This window comes from Chionomys nivalis, chromosome 15 (assembly GCF_950005125.1).
Source record: "Chionomys nivalis chromosome 15, mChiNiv1.1, whole genome shotgun sequence".
NCBI lineage: Eukaryota > Metazoa > Chordata > Mammalia > Rodentia > Cricetidae > Chionomys > Chionomys nivalis.
Window position 1 is genome coordinate 44,844,030 of NC_080100.1, and position 21,708 is coordinate 44,865,737.

Consider the following 21,708-nt stretch of genomic DNA (forward strand, 5'->3'; position numbering starts at 1 on the left):
CTCAGAAGATCTTGTCTTTTTCTACTTCCCATGTAGATAAGATCTATGTAAGTCTCTCTTAGTGTCCTCATTGTTTAAGTTCTCTGGGATTGTGGTTTGTAGGCTGGTTTTCTTTGCTTTATGTTTAAAAACCACCTATGAGTGGGTACATGTGATAATTGTTTTTCTGGGTTACCTCACTTGAAATGTTTTCTAGCTCCATTTTCCTGCAAAATTCAAGCTGTCGTTTTTTCTGCTGTATAGTACTCCATTGTGTAAATGTACCACATTTTCCTTATCCATTCTTTGGTTGAGGAGCATTTAAGTTGTTTCCAGGTTCTGGCTATGATAAACGAAGTTGCTGTGAACATGGTTGAGCACATGTCCTTGTGGCATGATTGAGCATCCTTTGGATATATACCCAAAAATGGTATTGCTGGGTCTTGAGGTAGGTTGTTTCCTAATTTTCTGAGAAATCGCCACACTGACATCCAAGGGGGTTGTTTGTACCAGCCTGCATTCCCACCGCAATGCAGAAGTGTTCCCTTTTCCCCATAACCTCTCCAGCATAAGTTGCCATCAGTGTTTTTTGATCTTGGCCATTCTTACAGGTGTAAGGATGGAATCTCGAGTTGTTTTGATTTGTATTTCTCTGCTGACTAAGGATGTTGAACATTTCGTTAAGTGTCTTTCAGCCATTTTAGATTCCTCTGTTGAGTTCTCTGGGTCTATTCTCCATTTTTTTGTTGTTGGATTATGTGTTCTTTTGGTGTCCAATTTCTTGAGCTCCTGGAGATCAGACCTATGTCTAATGTGGGGTTAGTGAAGATGTTTTCCCATTCTGTAGGCTGTCATTTTGTCTTGTTGACTGTGTCCTTTGCTTTACAGAAGCCTTTCTGTTTCAGGAGGTCCCAGTTTCTCTCAGTGTCTGCTGCTGGGGCTATATTTAGGAAGTGGTCTCCTGTGCCAGTGCATTCAAGTGTACTTCCCACTTTCTCTTCTTTTTTTTTTTTTTTTTTTGGTTTTTAGAGACAGGGTTTCTCTGTGGTTTTGGAGCCTGTCCTGGAACTAGCTCTTGTAGACCAGGCTGGTCTCGAACTCACAGAGATCCGCCTGCCTCTGCCTCCCAAGTGCTGGGAGCCACTTTCTCTTCTATAAGGTTCATTTGGCTGGCTTTATGTTGAGGTCTTTGATCCATTTGGATTTGAGTTTTGTGCATGGTGATACATATGGGTCTATTTTCATTCTACATGTTGGTATCCAGTTATGCCAGCACCATATGCTTTCTTCCATTTGATAATTTTTGCTTCTTTGCCATACTTTTTTAAATTAGAATATAATTACATAATTTTCCTTTACTTTTCTTCAACCTCTCCCATGTAACCCTCCCCTTAGATTCCCAAATTTACGGCCTCTGACTTTATATATGTTTATATGTTCATAAAGTAATATGCTTAGTCTGTATAATGTTAACTTGTGTGTATAATTTTAGCACTGATCATTTTGATACTAGAGATCAACTAGAGAACCTCCTAGGGAAGACTTCTGCCATTTTCAGCATTCCTTAGTTTCCTGTACTTAGACAACTACAGGTTGGGGCCCACCTGAGTTTCCCCCTTCTGTGTGAGCATGTCTGGCATCATGTTGTTGAGACTTAATGGATGTAGCTTCCCTAACTTTTCATGGGGACAGACTCAGTCTTCCTGTTCCACTGACTTTAGCAATATTTATGCCCTGTCTTCAGTGTCTCCTGAGTCTTCAGTGCGTTGGGGTGGGACACTACAAGATAACTTGCTCTGACTGTGAGGGTTGTGGTTTTCTGTGGGTACAAGGATAAGAACTTAGAACGCAGTGCTTCTAACAGCTGTCTCTGGCTGCCTGGGTCTCTGTTTCCTCACCCTCCTAGATGCTGGAATTAGTGTTTCACTGCCTGCCCTAGGTTTGTTTCTATTGGTATGGGGGGAGGGGCAGCTTAACTCAGGCTTCATGTGCTTGTAACTTAACCACCACCCAGTAAAGATTTTAAATCTTGAATTTTTGAGAATTTGGTATAAGGTGTTTTGTTCCAATTTGCCACCCCGATTCCTTCTAACCCAACTTTGTATCCTGGGGTCTGAGTTTTAAATTTATTCTAACACCCTCTCCCATCCCAAACCCCCCACCCCTGGGTTTCTGTAGCCCTAGCTGGAACTCACTCAGACCAGCGTGACCTTTTTGTTTTTTTTAAAAAAACGGATACTTACCTCTACCTCCCAAGTGCTAGGATTAAAGGTGTGCTCCCCCCCTCCCGCCAAGGTAGGGGTAATGAGGCAGGGCTTCTCTGTATAACAGCCCTAGCTGTCCTGGAACTAGCTCCGTAGATCAGGCTGGCTTCAAACTCACTAAGATCCAAAAGACTTGCACTTTAAACAAAAACTAACAGGACAGGCAAGGTGTGATCTACTTGGAATAGCAAGAGAGAACATCCAGCACTCCAAAGAATTGCTGTGCTTATTCAACAAGGCGCTAGATATACATACCTTAATTGACATTGGAAACCTTAACAAATCAAGCATTTATATAGGTCCAGCTTTCCTCCATCCCTCGACTTCAAGGCTCAATTGTAACCTATCAAGTCAAACAGCCAATTTTCAAATGATTTTCAATCCCAAACTTGCCGGCCAACTGGCAAACAGAACCTTGCCACATACTCTGTCCAGGTAATTACTGTACATCCCAGGCTGGCCTTAACTCATCGCTATCTTCTTGCAGTCAGCCTCCCAAGTTCTGGGATTGTAGGCCTCCTTCCTCTTTCTGCTAGGAATCTCACTGATAGCTGGATGGAGTACCAGAGCAAGGAACTGAAAGACCAATCGTGGGTGTGACATTGTAAACGCTGGGCTACTTAAGGCATTCATTTCTCCACTAAACGGGAGACACGAACCTTACGGCCTATGAACAAATACCTAAAAAGGGACTGGGGATGTAGTTCAATAACCGAGGGACCCTAGACTTGTTCCCAGCACTGAAAGAGAAAAGTTTTCAGTACAATACTTCAAGAGCCATGCCATTCTCAGCACTTGGAAGGTGGAGGCTGAGGATTGGGAGTTCAAGACCAGTTTTGAGCTGCACGGGACCCGATCTCAAAAAATTAAAGAGGGAGGAGAGAGCGGAAGCTGGAGAGATGATGGGATGATTAAGAACACTCAGCACCACGTCAAGTGGCTCACCGTAACTCCAGTTTTGGAGGGACTCTGATGCCTTCTGGCCTCTGCAGCCACCTACAAGCACATGGTTCATATATCCCATCCTCCAAACCCAGACCTTCTGAAGTGTAGTAGCAGGAGGGATAACAGCACCCAGGCAGGACGACTATTAACATTTGAAAAAAGTCAGAACTCCCGTGCCCCCCCGTCTCCCCCGCCCCCTCCCCCCCCCCGCTCCCGACCACTCTTAGTTTGAGTTAATTTACTACCGGATTACCGCCCCTGGCTTGTTGCTGGGTCGATCGATCCTCGGACATTCTATTTGCTAGGTAAACGCTTTACCACTGAGCTACATCTCCATATACCCCTACCCAAAGGCTTCTAATCGACAGAAAGTGTTGGTGAGAGTTCAATCTATTTCTCCATGGAAACCAGAGAAAAGAACGCTGCGTAGTAACTACAGCGGCAGGAGGTGGGGCTTTAGGGCGGAAGGGGCGGGACGAAATGGGCACTTCCGGGTTTCAATTTCGTGGCGGGACTAAACGCTCGAATGTTCCCATAGAGATCAAACCTATGGCCTCTGCAATGGAGCAGCCAGGGGAGAAGCCTGCGGCCGAGGCTGAGGACTGCGGAGAGGTGCGGGATCTGCCGCAGGCTGCGGAGAAGTGCTTCGAGGACCGCATCCGCCTGCTGCTCAGGTGCCCCCGCCCGGCATCCCGCCCTTGCTCAGGAGGCCCAGGGTTCAAATTCAGACTCACTGGCTGCCTCTTCTGGCTCCGAGCCTGAATGCACTTTTAAGCGTTTTAAATTCGTCCCTGGGGAAGAGGGCAGCAAAGGATACCGTGCGCGCAGAGTTGCTGGGTCGGGGGTTAGGTGGGACCTACTGAGGAAATGCTTAGCAGTGCCCGGGCCTTGGCAAGGCATCGAACCTGTTCTATCTTATCTTGCCACTGTAGTCCCGGCTGGTTGAGCAGTACATCCAAGCTAAACTACGGGAAGCGGAGGAGCCCAGCCTTTCCCCCACCCCCTTTTTTTTCTTTTGATTTTTCGAGATAGGGTTTCTCTGTATAGTTCTGTCTGCCTCAAGAGTGTTGGGATTGAGGCGTGTGCCACCCCCTCCCGGCCCAACCCATCTTTTGTGGCTAATACCCTTTACACCCAGAAGCTTCGTTTTCTTATCATTCTACTAGGGTAATGCCTATAATTCCAGCACCCTGAAGGCAGAGGCAGGAGGATTACTACAAATTCAAGACTAACCTGGCACACATAATTACAGCCTGCCAGTGCTACGCAGCAAGACCCTGTTTCCTATGTTTCCTGTGCTCTCCAGTTAGCGGTTTCTAGGGAAAATTTGATGTCAAGAAGCTGATTCAGCCCAAGGCCAGGACCAAATCCACTCTTCTGATCTTCTAAGAAAAGCTGTCTCCTGCACCGGAAATGGGACCCAGCGTCTGGTGTATGCGTAGCGAGTGCTGTTATCACTGGGCTTCAGCGTAGTTCTTCCGTGTTTAAATAAGAATGGGAGCCAAAAAGATTCCATAACACGTGAATCCAAATGTTAATGCACAAAAAGTTTTATTGGGACTCAATTTTCTGCTACAAGGGCCGGGCGGTGGTGGCGCACGCCTTTAATCCCAGCACTTGGGAGGCAGAGGCAGGCGGATCTCTGTGAGTTCGAGACCAGCCTGGTCTACAAGAGCTAGTTCCAGGACAGGCTCCAAAACCACAGAGAAACCCTGTCTCGAAAAACCAAAAAAAAAAAAAAAAAAAAAAAAAATTTCTGCTACAAGGTCAGAGATTAATAGTTAAAACACACTGCATGACTCCCAAATCCTAAATTATTTGCTACCTGGTTTTTTTTTTTTTTTTTTTTTTTTTTTTTTGGTTTTTCGAGACAGGGTTTCTCTGTGGTTTTGGAGCCTGTCCTGGAACTAGCTCTTGTAGCCCAGGCTGGTCTCGAACTCACAGAGATGCTACCTGGTTCTTCACAGAAAAAAAAAAAAAGTATTTTTTTTTGCAGACCTTTAAAAGTCATAACAAAGCGACTTGTTTGAATTTTTGGAACAGGGTCTTGCTGTGTAACACTGGCAGGCTGTAATTATGTATGCCAGGCTAATCTTGAACTTATAGTAATCCTCCTGCCTTTGCCTTCAGGGTGATAGAATTGTAGGCATTAGCCACCATACCCAGCCATACAACGGCATATCTATTGGTTTTAACAAAATCTCAACCCTTGGATTTTACCGGTAAAGACTTAGGATCCAGATGCTGGCGTGAAAGCCTGCTAGCTCAGAGAGGCAGAGAAGGCACCCAGCTGGCCCTCCTCATTAGCAGAGGTCCAGAAGCCTCCACTTTCTCAAATAAGACTCCCTGTACGTCCATCCTCCTGGCTCCCTCCTACTCTCTGTCTTTTTTCCTGTGTTTGCTCCCTGTCAACTGGTTGCTTGTTCTGTCTCTTGACCTGTGGTTGACTTTATTTAATCCTGTTTACAATATTCAAGCAGAAAACTGTATTAAAGGTGTGTGTTAGGTCTGAGCCACACCACAACTAGAAACAGGTTTGGTATCTATACTTAACACTTCTACTTTAATCTGTAATAACTTGTCGGAGGCGGGGTTGGTTTTGGCTGCAGTGATAATTGAACCCAGGGCCTGAAGAAAATTGGGCAAGCACTCCAAGACTGAGCTACATCAGCCCTTTTCTCACGCTTTATTTTGAAATCGAATTTGGTAAGTTGCCAAGACTGCTTTTTTTTTTTTTTTTTTTTTTTTTTTTTTTGGTTTTTCGAGACAGGGTTTCTCTGTGGCTTTGGAGCCTGTCCTGGAACTAGCTCTGTAGACCAGGCTGGTCTTGAACTCACAGAGATCCGCCTGCCTCTGCCTCCCGAGTGCTGGGATTAAAGGTGTGCGCCACCACCGCCCAGCCCAAGACTGTTCTTGAACCTGCTCTGAAGCCCTGGTAGGCCTGTCCTCCTCCCTCACCCTTTCAGGTCACTGGGATGACCAGCCTGGTACCTGGTGCAAAATTGTTTACATTTGGAATTTTGCCACTTGGAGAACTTACTGTAGTGTAAGCTTTCGTAATCTGTCGGCTGTTTCTTAGCTGTTGATATGGGTCTCTAAAAACCAACACTCAGCGGTGGTGGTGGCGCACGCCTTTAATCCCAGCACTCGGGAGGCAGAGGTAGGCGGATCTCTGTGAGTTCGAGACCAGCCTGGTCTACAGAGCTAGTTCCAGGACAGGCTCCAAAAACCACAGAGAAACCCTGTCTCGAAAAACCAAAAAAAAAAAAAAAAAAAAAAAAAAAAACCAACACTCAGGACTATGCAGCTGGCACTAGAAACACTTGTCATTCTCAGCTTTTTTTCTATTTATTTTATATTTCATTTTGGATTAGGAATAACAGAACAAAAAAACTACTAAATATTAAGTACTTATCTCGCTACAAATATTTTTGTTACATTTTTTGTATTTACTGAAAATGCTTTTTTAATTTTTTTTATTATTATTATTATTGTTATTATTATTATTATTTTTTTTTTTTTTTGGTTTTTCGAGACAGGGTTTCTCTGTGGCTTTGGAGCCTGTCCTGGAACTAGCTATGTAGACCAGGCTGGTCTCGAACTCACAGAGATCCGCCTGCCTCTGCCTCCCAAGTGCTGGGATTAAAGGCATGCGCCACCATCGCCCGGCTATTTTTTTTTATTTTTTATTGAAAAAAAAAATTTCCGCCTCCTCCCAGCTTCCCATTTCCCTCCCCCTCCTCCCACTCCTTCCCCCCTCCCTCTCCATTCCGAAGAGCAGTCAGGGTTCCCTGCCCTGTGGAAAGTCCAAGGTCCTCCCACCTCCATCTAGGTCTAGGAAGGTGAGGATCCAAACTGGCTAGGCTCCCACAAAGCCAGAACATGAAGTAGGATCAAAACCCCGTGCCATTGTCCTTGGCTTCTCATCAGCCCTCATTGTCCGCCGTGTTCAGAGAGTCTGGTTTTATCCCATGCTTTTTCAGTTCCAGTTCAGCTGGCCTTGGTGAGCTCCCAATAGATCAGTCCCTCTGTCTCAGTGGATGGGTGCACCCCTCACGGTCCTGACTTCCTTGCTCATGTTCTCCCTCCTTCTGCTCCTCATTGGGACCTTGGGAGCTAATTCCGGTGCTCCAATGTGGGTTGAAAATGCTTTTTAAGATTTTTAGCCGGTTGGTGGTGGCACATGCCTTTAATCCCAGCACTCGGGAGGCAGAGGCAGGAGGATCTTTGTGAGTTCGAGGCCAGCCTGGTCTACAAGAGCTAGTTCCAGGACATCTAGGACTATTACACAGTGAAACCCTGTCTCGAAAACCAAAAAAAAAAAAAAAAAAAAAAAAAAAAAGGAAAGGAAAACAAAACAAAATACAACTATAGAACTAAATTTTTTTAACTTTCCCTCCAGGATACCCTTTTCCCACTGTATTCCATTTTATGACTTCCAAGTTTCATTATTGCATGATGATTGTAACCACAATCCATAAATACTTTCCTGTCTCTTCTCATTTTCCATTTGCAGGCTGAGAGCACAGACAAGGCAGCAGCTCTTGGAATACAAGTCAGCGATTGATGCAAGTAAGTAGTTTCATTTTCAAGTACTTTTGCAAGTTGGCTGATGAATACTATATATATATATATATATATATATATATATATATATTTTTTTTTTTTTTTTTGGTTTTTCGAGACAAGGTTTCTTTGTGGTTTTGGAGCCTGTCCTGGAACTAGCTCTTGTAGACCAGGCTGGCCTCGAACTCACAGAGATCCGCCTGCCTCTGCCTCCCGAGTGCTGGGATTAAAGGCGTGCGCCACCACCGCCCGGCGAATACTATATTTTTAAAATTACTTATTTTTATTGTATATGCGTGCATTTTGCCTGCTGTATATCTGTACCCATAAAGCCAAAGAGGGTATTGGATGCCCTGGAACTGGAGTTGCAGAAGTTATGAGCCACCATCTGAGTGGTGGGAAATGAGCCCAGATCCTCCACAAGAGCAGCCAGGCCTTTTAAATGCTAAGCCATCTCCAGCCCCCAGGTTCATGGTATTCTTGGGGGCTGGGGAGAATCAGCTTTACAAAAAGTTGTTTTTCTCAGGCATGGTGACTCACGCCTGTAAATCCAGCACTCAAGAGGTAGAGAAAATCGGATCTCTGTAAGTTTGAGGCCAACCTGATTTCCATATCGAGTTCCAGGCTAGCCCAAGCTACACCACGAGACCCTGTCTCAAGAGATAAACAAATTGTGTAGATTCTGTGTAGCAACCCAGGTAAACAAACATGCAGGAGAATTACGAAGGTGGAGGGTGCAGCACAATGGCTCCAGTGGTTAAGGTGCTGGCCGAGAAACCTGACACCTGGGTTCAATGCGATGCCTAGAACCCGTGTGGTGGAGGGGAGAGCTGACTGTCACATGTGTTCCCTGATATGCACACACACACTAAATACTTACTTAAATAAAATTGTTACTGACTTAAAAAAAAACTTTTTACTTCTAGATGAAGAAAAAACTCCTGAACAGACCATGCAAGAAAAACAAATGGAAGTGTATGTCATATTTTAATATTTTATCTGTGGCTTTTTTTTTTGTTGTTGTTGTTGTTTTTCGAGACAGGGTTTCTCTGTGGTTTTGGAGCCTGTCCTGGAACTAGCTCTTGTAGACCAGGCTGGTCTCGAACTCACAGAGATCCGCCTGCCTCTGCCTCCCAAGTGCTGGGATTATCTGTGGCTTTTACTAAGATTTCATCATACTATCTGTACCGTCTTCTTTTTCACAGCGTCTTTCTTTGACAGTGCTGTCTGTCTTTTCCTTTATAATTCCAAATAAATAAGACGTGCCTATGTTTGGAGGCTGTTGATTTGCAGTGGGGTGTTTGGTGTTGGGGCTGGTGGCTTCTGTGCTGTCTGGCATTCCCCCAGACTGGCTAGATCCAGCTTAGTGAAGAGGCTCAGCAGGCAGCTCCCCAGCTGTGCAGATGGGCTGCTGTGTGGTGAGCCTTCGGCTTTCTTCTGTTCAAATAGAGGTGTTCAAGCTGTTTTCCAAGACTTACTTCATACACATTTGAATAACAACTTTACTAACATTGCAGAAATTCTTTGGTTCATGTTTCTTTAACAGTAAAATTGAAGATCTGGAAAATGAAATTGAAGATGTAAAAAGTAATTTCGAAATGAAAAATATGGCACTAAACAGGTAACTCTTACCTTAATACCACTAAGAATTGTGAACTAAATGCAAACATGAACTTGGAGAGAAGGTTAATGGGATTTTCTTTTTTTTCTTTCTTTTTTTTTTTTTGTTTGTTTGTTTGTTTTTCAAGACAGGGTTTTCTCTAGCTTTGAAGCCTGTCCTGGAACTAGCTCTTGTAGACCAGGCTGGCCTCGAACTCACAGAGATCCGCCTGCCTCTGCCTCCCTAGTGCTCCACCACTGCCCAGCAAGGGGATTATTTTTAACTAAGCTAAATTAAATGATGATTAAGGCCAGGTATAGCCTGTGATCCCAGCTTGAAGCTGGAGGGCCAGGAATTCAAAGCCAGCCTTGGCTACATAGGGAGATCCTATCTTTAAATGGAGGGTGGCATGCAAGGGGAAGCTGGGAGTAGTTGGTAGTGTATATCTTTAATCCCAGCACTTTGAATACAGAGTCAGTTGGATCTTTTTGAGTTCAAGGTCAGCCTGGTCTATGTAGCAAGTTCCAAAAAGAGATGATTAGGTAAAATTACAGAAACTTGACCCTGAAGAATTGCGTTATTCATTGATATCTTCCTTTGAAGAAGGTATGTAGGAGGGGCTGATAAGGGGTCTTCGTGAAGTTATCAGAATTTCAAACATGCTGGTGTTTAAAAGCGGTACACAGGTCCATTTATTTCAGTACATAGAATTGTGCCGGGCGGTGATGGCGCACGCCTTTAATCCCAGCACCCGGGAGGCAGAGACAGGTGGATCTCTGTGAGTTCGAGGCCAACCTGGTCTACAAGAGCTAGTTCCAGGACAGGAACCAAAAGCTACAGAGAAACCCTGTCTCAAAAAATAAATTAAAAAAAAAAAAAAAGTACATAGAATTGTGACAAAATTTTTCTGATGCAGAGTCTTACTCTATAGCCAAGGCTGGCCTGGAAATTGGGGTGCAGTTCAGATTGACCTAAAACTTACCGGAGTCCCCCTGCCTTAGCCATCCAGGTTCTGGGGTGACTGGAGAGGGCTCATGAAGTTTAGATGTATTTTAATTACTGCTTTTGCTTTTGGATTTGTCATTTTAGATATGTTTGAGTTGTGTTGTGTTGTGTTTAGAGATAAGAACCTAGGCTTAGAATTCATAAAATTCCTTTCGCCTGTTCTGGGACTACAGGCATACCAATTTCCAGGCCATACTGTTTTTAAAACATACTATGTTTTGTGTGTATTTGAGGGGAAATCAATCTTGTTAGTCTTATAAAAAGCTTTAATACCCTGTGTTATTTGTTCTGTGCAGTACGAGCTTTTTCTCTTAGGTCCCATTTTCTTTTTTGTTAATTAATGTTTTCTTTTTCTTAGGATGAAACTTTCAGCTGCTCTTAGAAATAACCTGGAGAAGATGGGCGCTGAGAGCAGGTACGGCCTTTACATTTCTCCTGGGTTTGGACAGAATGGGAACAAGAAGGGAGGTATGCAAAATGAGTTTAGGTTGTGACTTTTAAAAAAATGTGCATGAGCCAGTTGTGGTGCACAGCTTTAATCCCAACACTGGGAGACAAAGGCAGGAGGATCTCTGTGAGTTTGAGGCCATCTTGGTCTATATAGTGAGGTCCAGGACAGTCAGGACTATGTTTTTTGAGCCTTTCTCAAAAAACTTAGAAAAGAAAAAAGTGTGTGTGTGTGCATGTGTGTGTATGTGTGTGGACAACTTGAGGAAAACTTATCCATTTTCTCTTGACATATGGACCCTGGGAATGAAGTAGGGCACTACTTGTTTTTCATTGGTAGAAATGAGCTTGTTTTACCTGCCTGGGCTACAGGGTGAGTTTAAGGATAGCCTGGACCACTTAATGAGCCCCTGTCTCAAAATAAATAGTTTTTAAAAAGGTCTGGGATGTAGCTAAGTGGTAGATCTCGTAGTTAGCAGGTATGACGGGGAAGCTCAGTAGCAGTTCTAAGACTCTGAAAGTCTTGGGAGGGATAAAGTGCCCTCCTGAGAGCCCTGAGGAGTTCTGGGATGGACCTGGCTGCCTCTCCCATCTTGATGTCTCAAGGCTGATTTATAACCTCTCCATGTTCCGGCTGGCTCAGAGTCTGGATCCTAGACTCTGAAGTTTCAAGGCCAGGTGTGAAGGTGCTTGCCTTAAGCTCAGCTCTTGGGAGGCAGAGGCAGTCTGATCTCTGGGATTTTGAAGCTAGTCTGGACTCTTGTGAAACCTTGTCCTAAAAATTTTTTTTTAACATTTATTTATTCATTTTTGTATGGGGGTGGGTGGGTGTGGCACCCGCATGGAGGTGAGAGGACATGGCGTCTCTTCTCTGTTTGGGTTCCAGGGGTCAGACTCAGGTCATCAGGCTTGGCAGCGGCAGTCTTACTCACTTAGCCCTCTCTGAACCTTACACCAGTAGTGAAGCTGGAGAGACAGTTCAGCAGCTAAGATCTGGCTGCGCTTCCAGAGGACCTGGGTTCCATTCCCAGCACCCCCATGGCAGCTCACAACCATCTGTAACGCCAGTTCCCGGGGCATCTGATGCCATTTTCTGGCCTCTGAGGGCACTACACATGTTTTTTGTACTTATATATGTGCAGGTGAAAACCCACACACATAAAATAATAATTTAAAAAACAGAACAGTTTTATGTTAAAGGAGCAAAGTTCAAGTTAGACTCCCCTTACGTAACGGAGGCCAAGCACTGTCTGCAGCCTATTTTGGCGTTTACCACTGCTAACAATCATTTGAGTAGGGCATCATTAGTGTGGACATCTCTAGCTCCTGAGTGGTGCCTTAGATTCCTCTGTGAGCAAACTGAAGCCCAGTGTAAACAGTGAAACAAACCACCTTCAAGCTTTTAATTAAACACTCTCACCTTTAACCAGCCAAATGTTCCTTTAGTTGGCTTCCGTGAATATCTTACAAAAGTCCCTCCTCTGTCCCCTGGCTCTTGAAAAGCACTGAGCCCTGGACTCTGGTGTGCTCCAAGTCGCAGTCTGTTCTGCTCAGATAAACTCCTTACATTGTGGTTGGGTTTTGTTTGTTTTGTTTGGTTTTCTTGTGTTTTTTTTTTTCAATATTTATTTATTATGTATACAATATTCTGTCTGTGTATATGCCTGAAGGCCAGTAGAGGGCACCAGACCTCTTTACAGATGGTTGTAAGCTACCATGTGGTTGCTAGGAACTAAACTCAGGACCTTTGGAAGAACAGGCAATGCTCTTAACCGCTGAGCCATCTCTCCAGCCCTCTTGTGGGTTTTTTGTTGGTTTTTTATTTTGTTTTGTTTTTGATAAGGAGTCTTTCCACGTCGTCCATGCTGGCCTTGAACTGATTGTATGGTACACGCTATCCTATCTCCCCCTCCCAAGTCCAGGAGTTGCTGACTTTGGCCCCTATGCCCTGTTTATACAGTCAGGGGTGAAATCTAGACCATGGTTCAGATTTGTTCATCCTAGGCAGTCAGTCTGCCAACTAAGCTACATTCCTAGCCCCAAGGTTTACTTTTTTTTTTTAAATTACTTGCTATGGATGAGTGTTTGTGGTTGTGTTTATATGTGTACCACATACATGAAGTGCCTGCAGAGGCCAGAAAGGGCCTTAGATCCCTGGAACTGGAGTTACAATTGCGGTGTTCAGTGAGCTGTCATGTAGTTGCTGGGAACCCAAACTGGGTCTTCTGCAAGAGCAGTAAGTATCTTAACCACTGACCTAATCTTCAGTCCCAAGATTATTTTTAGCTTAAGTAGATAAATCATACTTTGTTTGCTTTGCAGTGTGCTCACTGATGACATGAAGCAAATATTAAAACTACAGAAATTGATAATGAAGTCCCAGAAGGTGAGCTGGCACATGGGGTGTGTGTTTTCAGGGTTTCGATGGCATCTTGGTGCTAATTGTATGAACTCAGGATTGAGGTGTTCACCGGGACTGTGTGTCTGCAGACTGCTTTCCTTAGGTTGTTTTTGTTCTTTTATTGAGGGTACAGATTATCAACATAATTCAAGTGACTATTTTCTTCCCTTGGCTTTGTGGAAATAGGGGAATTGAAAATCCTGCTGTAGGACAGGTATCCGTGCATATGCCTGTGGTCCTAGCACGTAGGAGGCAGACAGGAACTAGGAGTTCGCTCATTCTTGGTTCCATAGTGAGTTGAGGCTAGCCTGGGCTATCTGAAAGATAACTGGGAGTAGCGGAACATGCCTTTGCTATTAATCCCAGCACGCAGGGTGAGTTCAAGGCCAGCTACATAGTAGAGTTCTTTCTTTCTTTCTTTCTTTCTTTCTTTCTTTCTTTCTTTCTTTCTTTCTTTCTTTCTTTCTTTCTTTCTTTCTTTCTTTCTGAGACAGGGTTTCTCTGTGGTTTTGGAGCCTGTCCTGGAACTAGCTCTTGTAGACCAGACTGGCCTCAAACTCACAGAGATCCTCCTGCCTCTGCCTCCCAAGTGCTGGGATTAAAGGTGTGCGCCACCACCGTCCATCTAGTAGCCTTGTTTCAAAATTAGACACAAACAAAAAAAGAAAGAAAAAAAAGTCAAGGAGGGGCTGGAGAGATGGCTCAGCAGTTAAGAGTGTGGGCTGCTCTTCCAGAGGTCCTAAATTTAATCCCCAGCACCACATAGCAGCTCAAAACTGTCTATAACTCCAGTTGCAGGGGATCGTACACCCTCATGTAGATATACATGCAGGCAAAATACCAATGCACAAAGATAAGGGGAAAGGGGGAAATTGGAGCTTAAGTCAAACTAGGCCTGGAGAGATGGCTCAGTGGTTGAGAGAGCACTGATCTTTCAGAGGTCCTGAGTTCAATTTCCAGCAACTCACAACCATCTATAGTGGAATCTGATGCCTTCTTGCATAAAGGTATACATGCAGATAGAGCCCTCGTATATATTATAACAAAAAGAAAAGAGAAGAAAAGAAAAAAAAGGAAAATCAGACTAGTCGGGGGTGGTGGCGCACGCCTTTAATCTCACCACTCCTGTGGCAGAGGCAGGTGGATCTCTGTGAGTTCGAGGCCAGCCTGGTTTAAAGAGTGAGTTCTAGGACAGCAAAGGCTACAAAGAGAAACTCTGCCTCGAAAAACCCAAAAAATAAAAAGTGAAGAAAATCAAACTATGTGAAGCTGAGTGATATATTATTGCTTTATCATTAAGTGACCTGTTTTCATTTTCATAAACAGGAGTCTGCGGAATTAGAGGGAAAACTGCTTGACGTTAGAAAGAAGAGACTTCGTATGTAGACCATGTTTACAATTTTTCTTACGTGTGTGTGTGTGTGTACACACGCACAAAGGTGCACATTTGCTGAGGCACTCATGGGGAGGTCGGTGAACAACCCTTATGAGGTGATCTTTCCTTCCGCCACCCCAGGTCTCAGGTTGGGAGCAAGGGCCCTTACTCACTGATCCATCTTACTAGCCCTTGGTTTAGGTTTTTCCAGACAGGGTTTCTCTGTGTAGCCCTGGCTGTCCTGGAACTTGCTCTGTAGACCAGGCTGGCCTCAAACTCAGAGACCTGCCTGCCTGTGCTGGGATTAAAGCTGTGTACACCATTGCCCCCTGGCCTCACTGACCTTTCTCAATTATTTAGTTGCTTATAGAACACTTTTTATCTACTTTAGCTATTAACAGGGACAGATTTCTCAGCAGCTGATAAATTTAATTATCACAATTTCTGAACATGACACTTTTAGATTTTTAGATCATGGTCAGCTGTGGTGGTCTGCAAAGCGAGTTCCAGGACAACCATTGCTTCACAAAGAAATCCTGTCTTGAAAACCCAATAAATCAATAAGGAATAATGAGAAAAGCACATATCCTTTCAGTGAATGTAAAACTTCAAGTGGCTAAACATTTATGAGAACCAAGGCCTAGGGATTTAACTCAGTTGGTAGAGTTTACCCAACATGCAAAAAGCCGTAAGTTTGGGTCTGGCATTAATTCCATCGAGAGAGAGAGAGAGAGAGAGAGAGAGAGAGAGAGAGAGAGAGAGAGAGAGAGAGAGAGAGAAAGAGAGAGAGAGAGAGAGAGAGAGGAAGATCAGGAATTCACAGTCAGCCTGAACTATAGGAGACCCTGTCTCAAAAAAACAAACAGACCATAGAGAAGGCTCAGGGTTAAGAACACCGACTGCTTTTCCAGGGTCCCCAGGTTGACCCACATGACAGCTCATGATCATCTCTAACTTCAGGCCCAGGACATCCTCTGTGTACTGCACACACTCGGTGCGCAGAGCTACGTGAAGGCAAAACACCATATACATAACAATAAAATAAATATCTTCTTGACTGGAATAACCAGGAAGTACTCTGCTTTATAATCTCTCATGACCCTTGTTTATAAAGTTGTCCTCTGTGTCATGGGAACGCACGCCTTTAGGTAAGTTCTGAGTTCCAGGTCAGCCAGGGCTACATATTGAAAATAAATATGTCCATTTAAAAAAAAGTAGCCTATTTAAAAAAAAAAATGCCAGGTGAGGCAGAGGCAAACCATATAATGTTGTTTTATCTTTAACCTAACAGAATTAAAACAAGCTTCAAAAACTAAGCTTTTCGAGATACAAACTGAGAGGAACAAAGAGAAAGAGGATCTGGACAACATGGAAGATTTGGAAATGATAAAGACCATGCAGAAAAAGCTGCAGACGGAGATAAAGATTACTACAGTCATTCAACATGTGTTCCAGGTAACAGTTATATGCGTGAAGAACAGTGGTGGCGCACGCCTCTAATCCCAGCACTCGGGAGGCAGAGGCAGGCAGATCTCTGTGAGTTCGAGACCAGCCTGGTCTACGAGAGCTAGTTCCAGGACAGGCCCCAAAGCTACAGAGAAACCCTGTCTCGAAAACCTTCCACAAAAAAAAAAAAAAGAATAGAGATATAGAAGAACAGTGGTGGCAGCACACACCTATCATCTGAACACACTTTGGAGCAGAAGGATCAGGAGTTCAAGGCCATGTCCCCAAAACACAGAAACGGCCTGGAGAGTTGTGTCATTGGTTAGGAGTAGTGGCTACTCCTTCAAAGGTCTCAGGTTCAATTCCTGGTACCTACATAGCACTCATAACTATGTATCACTCTAGTCCCAAGGGATCTTATCTCCTCTTATGGCCTCCATGGCAAAAGCCCTGGTAAGCAGATAGGCATTAGGCTTGTAGCTAAAAACCCATACATATAAAATTAATTATTTCAAAAAGGCAGAAACAAAAATGTCTTCTTTTTTAGTGGGGAGGAGGCAGTTAGTGTTTTCAGACAGGGTTTCTCTGTGTAGCCTTGGCTGTCCTGGAACTTGCTCTGTAGACCAGATTGGCCTTGAGCTCACAGAGATCCACCTGCCTCTGCCATTTGTAAATGCTACAATTAAAGGCATGCATCACCACTGCCTGTCAATAATGTTCCTTCTATAAAACAAAACAAATTTTTAATGTTTTTATTCATAATAGCATAACACTTTCTAAAATCTGTGTAAATATTATTGCAATAAATAAGTTACTATCTTTGAGCCACTGTTTATCGATAGGAATGACCAGAATTCTTTTTTTTGGGGGGGGGTTTTCGAGACAGGGTTTCTCTGTGGTTTTGGAGCCTGTCCTGGAACTAGCTCTTGTAGACCAGGCTGGTCTCGAACTCACAGAGATCCGCCTGCCTCTGCCTCCCGAGACCAAAATTCTTATTAATTATGATCCTAATCATTTCTTCATTGTCCATTCATTCTCCGCCACAGAAATGTTTGTCAACATTTTCAAAGGTTTAAAACGTTGATGAGGCCGGGTGATGGTGGCACACGCCTTTAATCCCAGCACTCAGGAGACAGAGGCAAATGGATGTCTGTGAGTTTGAGGCCAGACAACTACAAGAGCTAGTTCCAGGACAGGCTCCAGAGCTACAGAGAAACCCTGTCTCGAAAAATAAACAAAAACAAAAAACCGTTGATGAACTAAACGTTTTTTCTCTTTTGAAAATAAAACGTACCAGTTCTAGTTACTGTTTCTCCAGAGAGGGATGAGGTACACATAAGCAGCGCGAAGTGAGCCCGACTCCAGGCAACAGTACTTTCCTCGTAGTCTGACAGGTCACTGCAAGGATTCTTAGTGAGTAAAATCTGTCCAGGGAGCCCATAGGCAAACCCTGGAAATACCATCCGGCATTATGTGAAGCGAAGATGCCACAGTTGCCATGGGAAACTGAGGATGTGGTCCTGCTCTTCCTCTTGATCACAATGCTGCATCCCAGTAGATGCTCAGTGGATATTAGATGAGGTCAGTGCAAGGATGCTGGGGACATCGCTCAGTTGATGGTGTTCACCTGGCAGCACAGAGCCCTGGGTTTGGCCCCCAGCCCACATGACCTGGACATATTGGCAGGCTGCTGTAATCCCAGCACCCAGGAGGTGGAGGCAGGGGCATGAGAAGTTCAGCATCATCCTCAGCTGCACAGCTGATGTACAGCAAGTTCAGTGCCAACCTGGACTACATGGAACCTGTCTGCCCAGGAAAAAAATATAAAACAGGATTCATTAATCTTGTTAAATTAGGTACCATTTTTTTTTTTTTTTTAATTACAGGGCCTTATTTTGGGGAGTCAAACCAACTGGGCAGAGGATTCTGCCCTCAAGGAAATTGTGCTGCAGCTGGAGAAGGATCTCACCACGATCTCATAAGAATCCTGCTTCGGCACCTCAGCATTGGTTTTGTGCCCACTCCGCCGTGTAAATAGCAGAATTGGTGGGAAATGTAGGAGCTGGTTTGGGAGCTGCTCTGACGCTTCAGCTCGGAGGGCCCAGGTTGCTGTTACAACGTGAAGTCTTCTGTTTGAAACACAATGACTAAAGTGACTGGAATACGCTGCAGGAGTCTGAGCATTGCAGTCTTGGGAAGGAGGCATCTGGTCCAGCTGCTACAGAGTGGACATCTTGACAACCATTTTCCCGGGAGTCCCTTTCAGGATGCTTTTCTGCATCTGTGCATTGGTTTGTCAACCAGCATACTAGAAAGGATCCGAAGTACGAAGTGTTGATTGTTTAAGTGCAGTTGTGGATTGTGACTTTTTCTTTTTTCCCCTTCTCTATTTAGCATGCATTTTACTTTTATAAGTTAGTGAATTAAAAGAATAATTGTCACCATCTTATTAATTAAAAAAAATGTCCAGTGGTTAAGGGCACTGGCTGCTGTTGTTGCAGAGGACCCAGGTTTGGTTCCCAGGACCCATCTGGCTGCTCACAACCATCTGTAACTCCTGTTCCAGGAAATCTGACATCATCTTCTGGACTCAGCCAGATACCAGGCACACATATGGAGCATGTACATACATGCAGGCAAAACACACATACATATGAAAAAAAAATTTTAACCCGGGAGATGGTGGCACACGTCTTTAATCCCAGCACTCGGGAGGCAGAGGCAGGTGGATCTCTGTGAGTTCAAGGCCAGCTTGGTCTATAAGAGCTTGTTCTAGGACAGGCTCCAAAGCCACAGAGAAACCCTGTTTTGAAAAAAAAAATCGTTAAACGAAAAGTTGCCATTTTATAGTCTCTATGTTGCCGGGCGGTAGTGGCGCACGCCTTTAATCCCAGCACTTGGGAGGCAGAGGCAGGCGGATCTCTGAGAGTTCGAGACCAGCCTGGTCTACAAGAGCTAGTTCCAGAACAGGCTCCAAAACCACAGAGAAACCCTGTCTTGAAAAAGCAAAAAAAAAAAAAAAAAAAAAAAAAAAAAAAAAAAAAGATATTGTATATAGTCTCTATGTTCCGTTTGGAGGTTGTGATGGTTAGTATCATCTGGGAGATGCCTGCTAGGGATTGTCCTGATTGCCCTAATTACACTGAGAAGACCACTGTGCAGTGCTTTTCAGTGGTGGGCCCTGGCTGTGGCTGTAACTCAGAAGTATTGCACTCGCTTGGCAGCACAAGGCCCGGGGTTGGACCTCCAGCACTGGGTGTAGGAGGGACTAGCTGAAGGAGACCCTAGGGGTGGGCTCCTCAGTCATGTCTTCCTGCTGTGACACTCTAAAACTGTGAGTGTGAATGAACTCTTCCTTCAGTCACCACTAGCTGTTTTACTCAGCAATGAGGAAGGGGTGGGGGGTTCTTCATTTTCACGTTTCTTTGTGCTCAGGACCTTAAGAGGGAAGGATTATAAGGGTTGATGGTTTCAAAGGTTTTAAACCATCCATGGTTTTAATTTGAATCTGTGGTGAGGCAGATGACATGGCAGAGAGGAAACAAAGCTGCTCAATAAGTAAAAGAGAGCCGGGCGGTGGTGGCGCACGCCTTTAATTCCAGCACTCGGGAGGCGGAGGCAGGCGGATCTCTGTGAGTTCGAGGCCAGCCTGGTCTACAAGAGCTAGTTCCGGGACAGGCACCAAAGCTACAGAGAAACCCTGTCTCGAAAATTAAAAAAAAAAAAAAAAAGAAAAGAAAGAAGTAAAAGAGAGGGCTGGAGAAATGGCTCAGTGGTTAAGAGCATTGCCTGCTCTTCCAGAGGTCCTGAGTTCAATTCCCAGCAACCACAACCATCTGTAATGAGGTCTGGTGCCCTCTGCTGGCCTGCAGGCATACATGAACACAGAATATTATATATATAATAAATGAATAAATAAATAAATAAATAAAAAGAAGTAAAAGAGAGCAAAGGCTCACTGATGAGATCCATCTTTGTCCCCCTGGGGCTCACATCTCAACAGTTCCACCACCTCCCAGCGGGCCCACAAACCAGTGACCGAACCTTTAATGCATGAGCTCTTGAGGGACACTTCAGAACTGAACTTTAACAAGTTTTTTTTTTTCTAAAGCAGTTTCATGTGGCTCAGATTGGCCTTGAACTCGCTCTAACTAAAGCTGACCCTGAATTCCTGATCCTTCTGACTCTACCCACTGAGTACTGCAGTTACATGTATGTGCATATCCAATATGCAGTCACCTTTTCAGATGGAAGATAAACAGAGATGGACTCAATATGATTGGATGGATGGATGGATGGATGGATGGATGGATGGATGGATGGATGGATGGATGGATGGATTCAGTATTCAAGCTGGGCAGTAGGGGCACATGCCTTTAATCCCAGCACTTGGGAGGCAAAGGCACATGGATCTCTGAGCTCCAAGGCTACACAGAAAAGCTCTGTCTTGAACTCCCACCACCAAAAAAAGAACAGAAAAGATGTATTCAATGAATAATAGCACTTGAAATACATTTTTTTGTGGAAAGGGTTGCTTTTTTTTGAGATAGGTTTTGTTTTTAAAGACAGGGTTTCTTTGTGTATCTCTGGCTGTCCTGGAACTCACTCTGTAGACCAGGCTGGCCTCAAACTCAAGAGTTCTGCCTGACTCTGCATCCTGAGTGCTGGGACTTAAGGTATGTGCCATCATGCCAAGCTTGATCTAGTCTTTAAATTAGCATAAAATGATTTTGCCTAAATTAGCAGAAACAATTATTTGCCTAAATTCAAGTTCTGAATACTTCTCTTTGAAATATTTATAGTCGTATATTTCATTTGATAAATATCTTTATGTCTAGTTTTATGTTTTTGCCATACTGCAATGTCTATAGGTTACTTTAATGTAAATTATATTTTTGTTATGCAGAAACATTATTTTGGAAAATTACTGATTTGGAAAATTTGTGATTCAAAATCACAGCAACAAATAAATCAATAACTGCTTTTTCTGTCGTTTGTTTGTGGTGCTGGGAGTGAAGCCCAGAATCTTGCCTGTAATAAGCAAGCTACACCCAGCCCTCATGCATGCTCTGTCAATCAACCTCAGCCTAGATTATCAGCATCATCTGGAAGAGCTTCACCTTTTCCTGGGATTTTATTGTTTTAGGCATTCCTTACTTAGCTGTAAGAGAGAAATACATCAAACTCTTCCCACAGCCCTGGGAAGTAACAGCCCCAAGTCCCAAACTGTAACACAAATCTCCATCCATGCCATATGAAAGGCTGGCATGTAATAATAAGTCATGAGGACTATGTAGCCAACACGATTTATCACGTCTCACCTAATCTCAGAGCTGCTCCCATGTAGAGGGATCGCCCTATGTGTCACCTGTCTTGTAGTTTTTCTGTTTCTTCCTTCATGTCTACAGTCAAGATTTTCAGGAGGTCTATCCTGGTCAAATCTGATCTTTATTAATTTGAAGAAATCCATAGCTTTTGTTTCCTGTGAAAACAAAGGCATAACATTTCCCCCAGGGCAACACATTTCCTGACTTCTACTCTGAAGTTAAGACAACTTTAAAATATATAGACTGGTTTAATTCAGCAATTTTTTCCCTACAATCCAATGTCTCTCATCTATTGCTTTTTGTTCATTAGCATTTTAAAAAATTAAAGTTTATAAAGCACTATGTAATCTATC

At 43.9% G+C, this 21,708-nt stretch overlaps 1 protein-coding gene across 1 annotated transcript; it reads left to right on the top strand.

Moving 5' to 3' along the window:
• Window positions 1-3,694: 3,694 nt before the first annotated feature.
• Cenph (centromere protein H) lies at window positions 3,695-18,401 on the top strand. Its single transcript, XM_057790007.1, has 9 exons — window positions 3,695-3,862; window positions 7,705-7,760; window positions 8,681-8,729; window positions 9,301-9,375; window positions 10,718-10,774; window positions 13,129-13,192; window positions 14,534-14,585; window positions 15,874-16,037; window positions 17,915-18,401. Exons 1-9 carry the CDS (start codon window positions 3,738-3,740, stop codon window positions 18,008-18,010), a joined length of 738 nt encoding a protein of 245 aa, XP_057645990.1. The 5' UTR covers window positions 3,695-3,737; the 3' UTR covers window positions 18,011-18,401.
• Window positions 18,402-21,708: the final 3,307 nt, after the last annotated feature.

Bases quoted from the DNA above. Each gene is read 5' to 3' on its own strand.
- Cenph (XM_057790007.1), top strand. From the start codon at position 3,738: ATGGCCTCTGCAATGGAGCAGCCAGGGGAGAAGCCTGCGGCCGAGGCT. The intron at 13,193-14,533 runs GTGAGCTGGCAC...TTTCATAAACAG, and splicing joins TGATAATGAAGTCCCAGAAG to GAGTCTGCGGAATTAGAGGG. The intron at 16,038-17,914 runs GTAACAGTTATA...TTTTAATTACAG, and splicing joins TCATTCAACATGTGTTCCAG to GGCCTTATTTTGGGGAGTCA.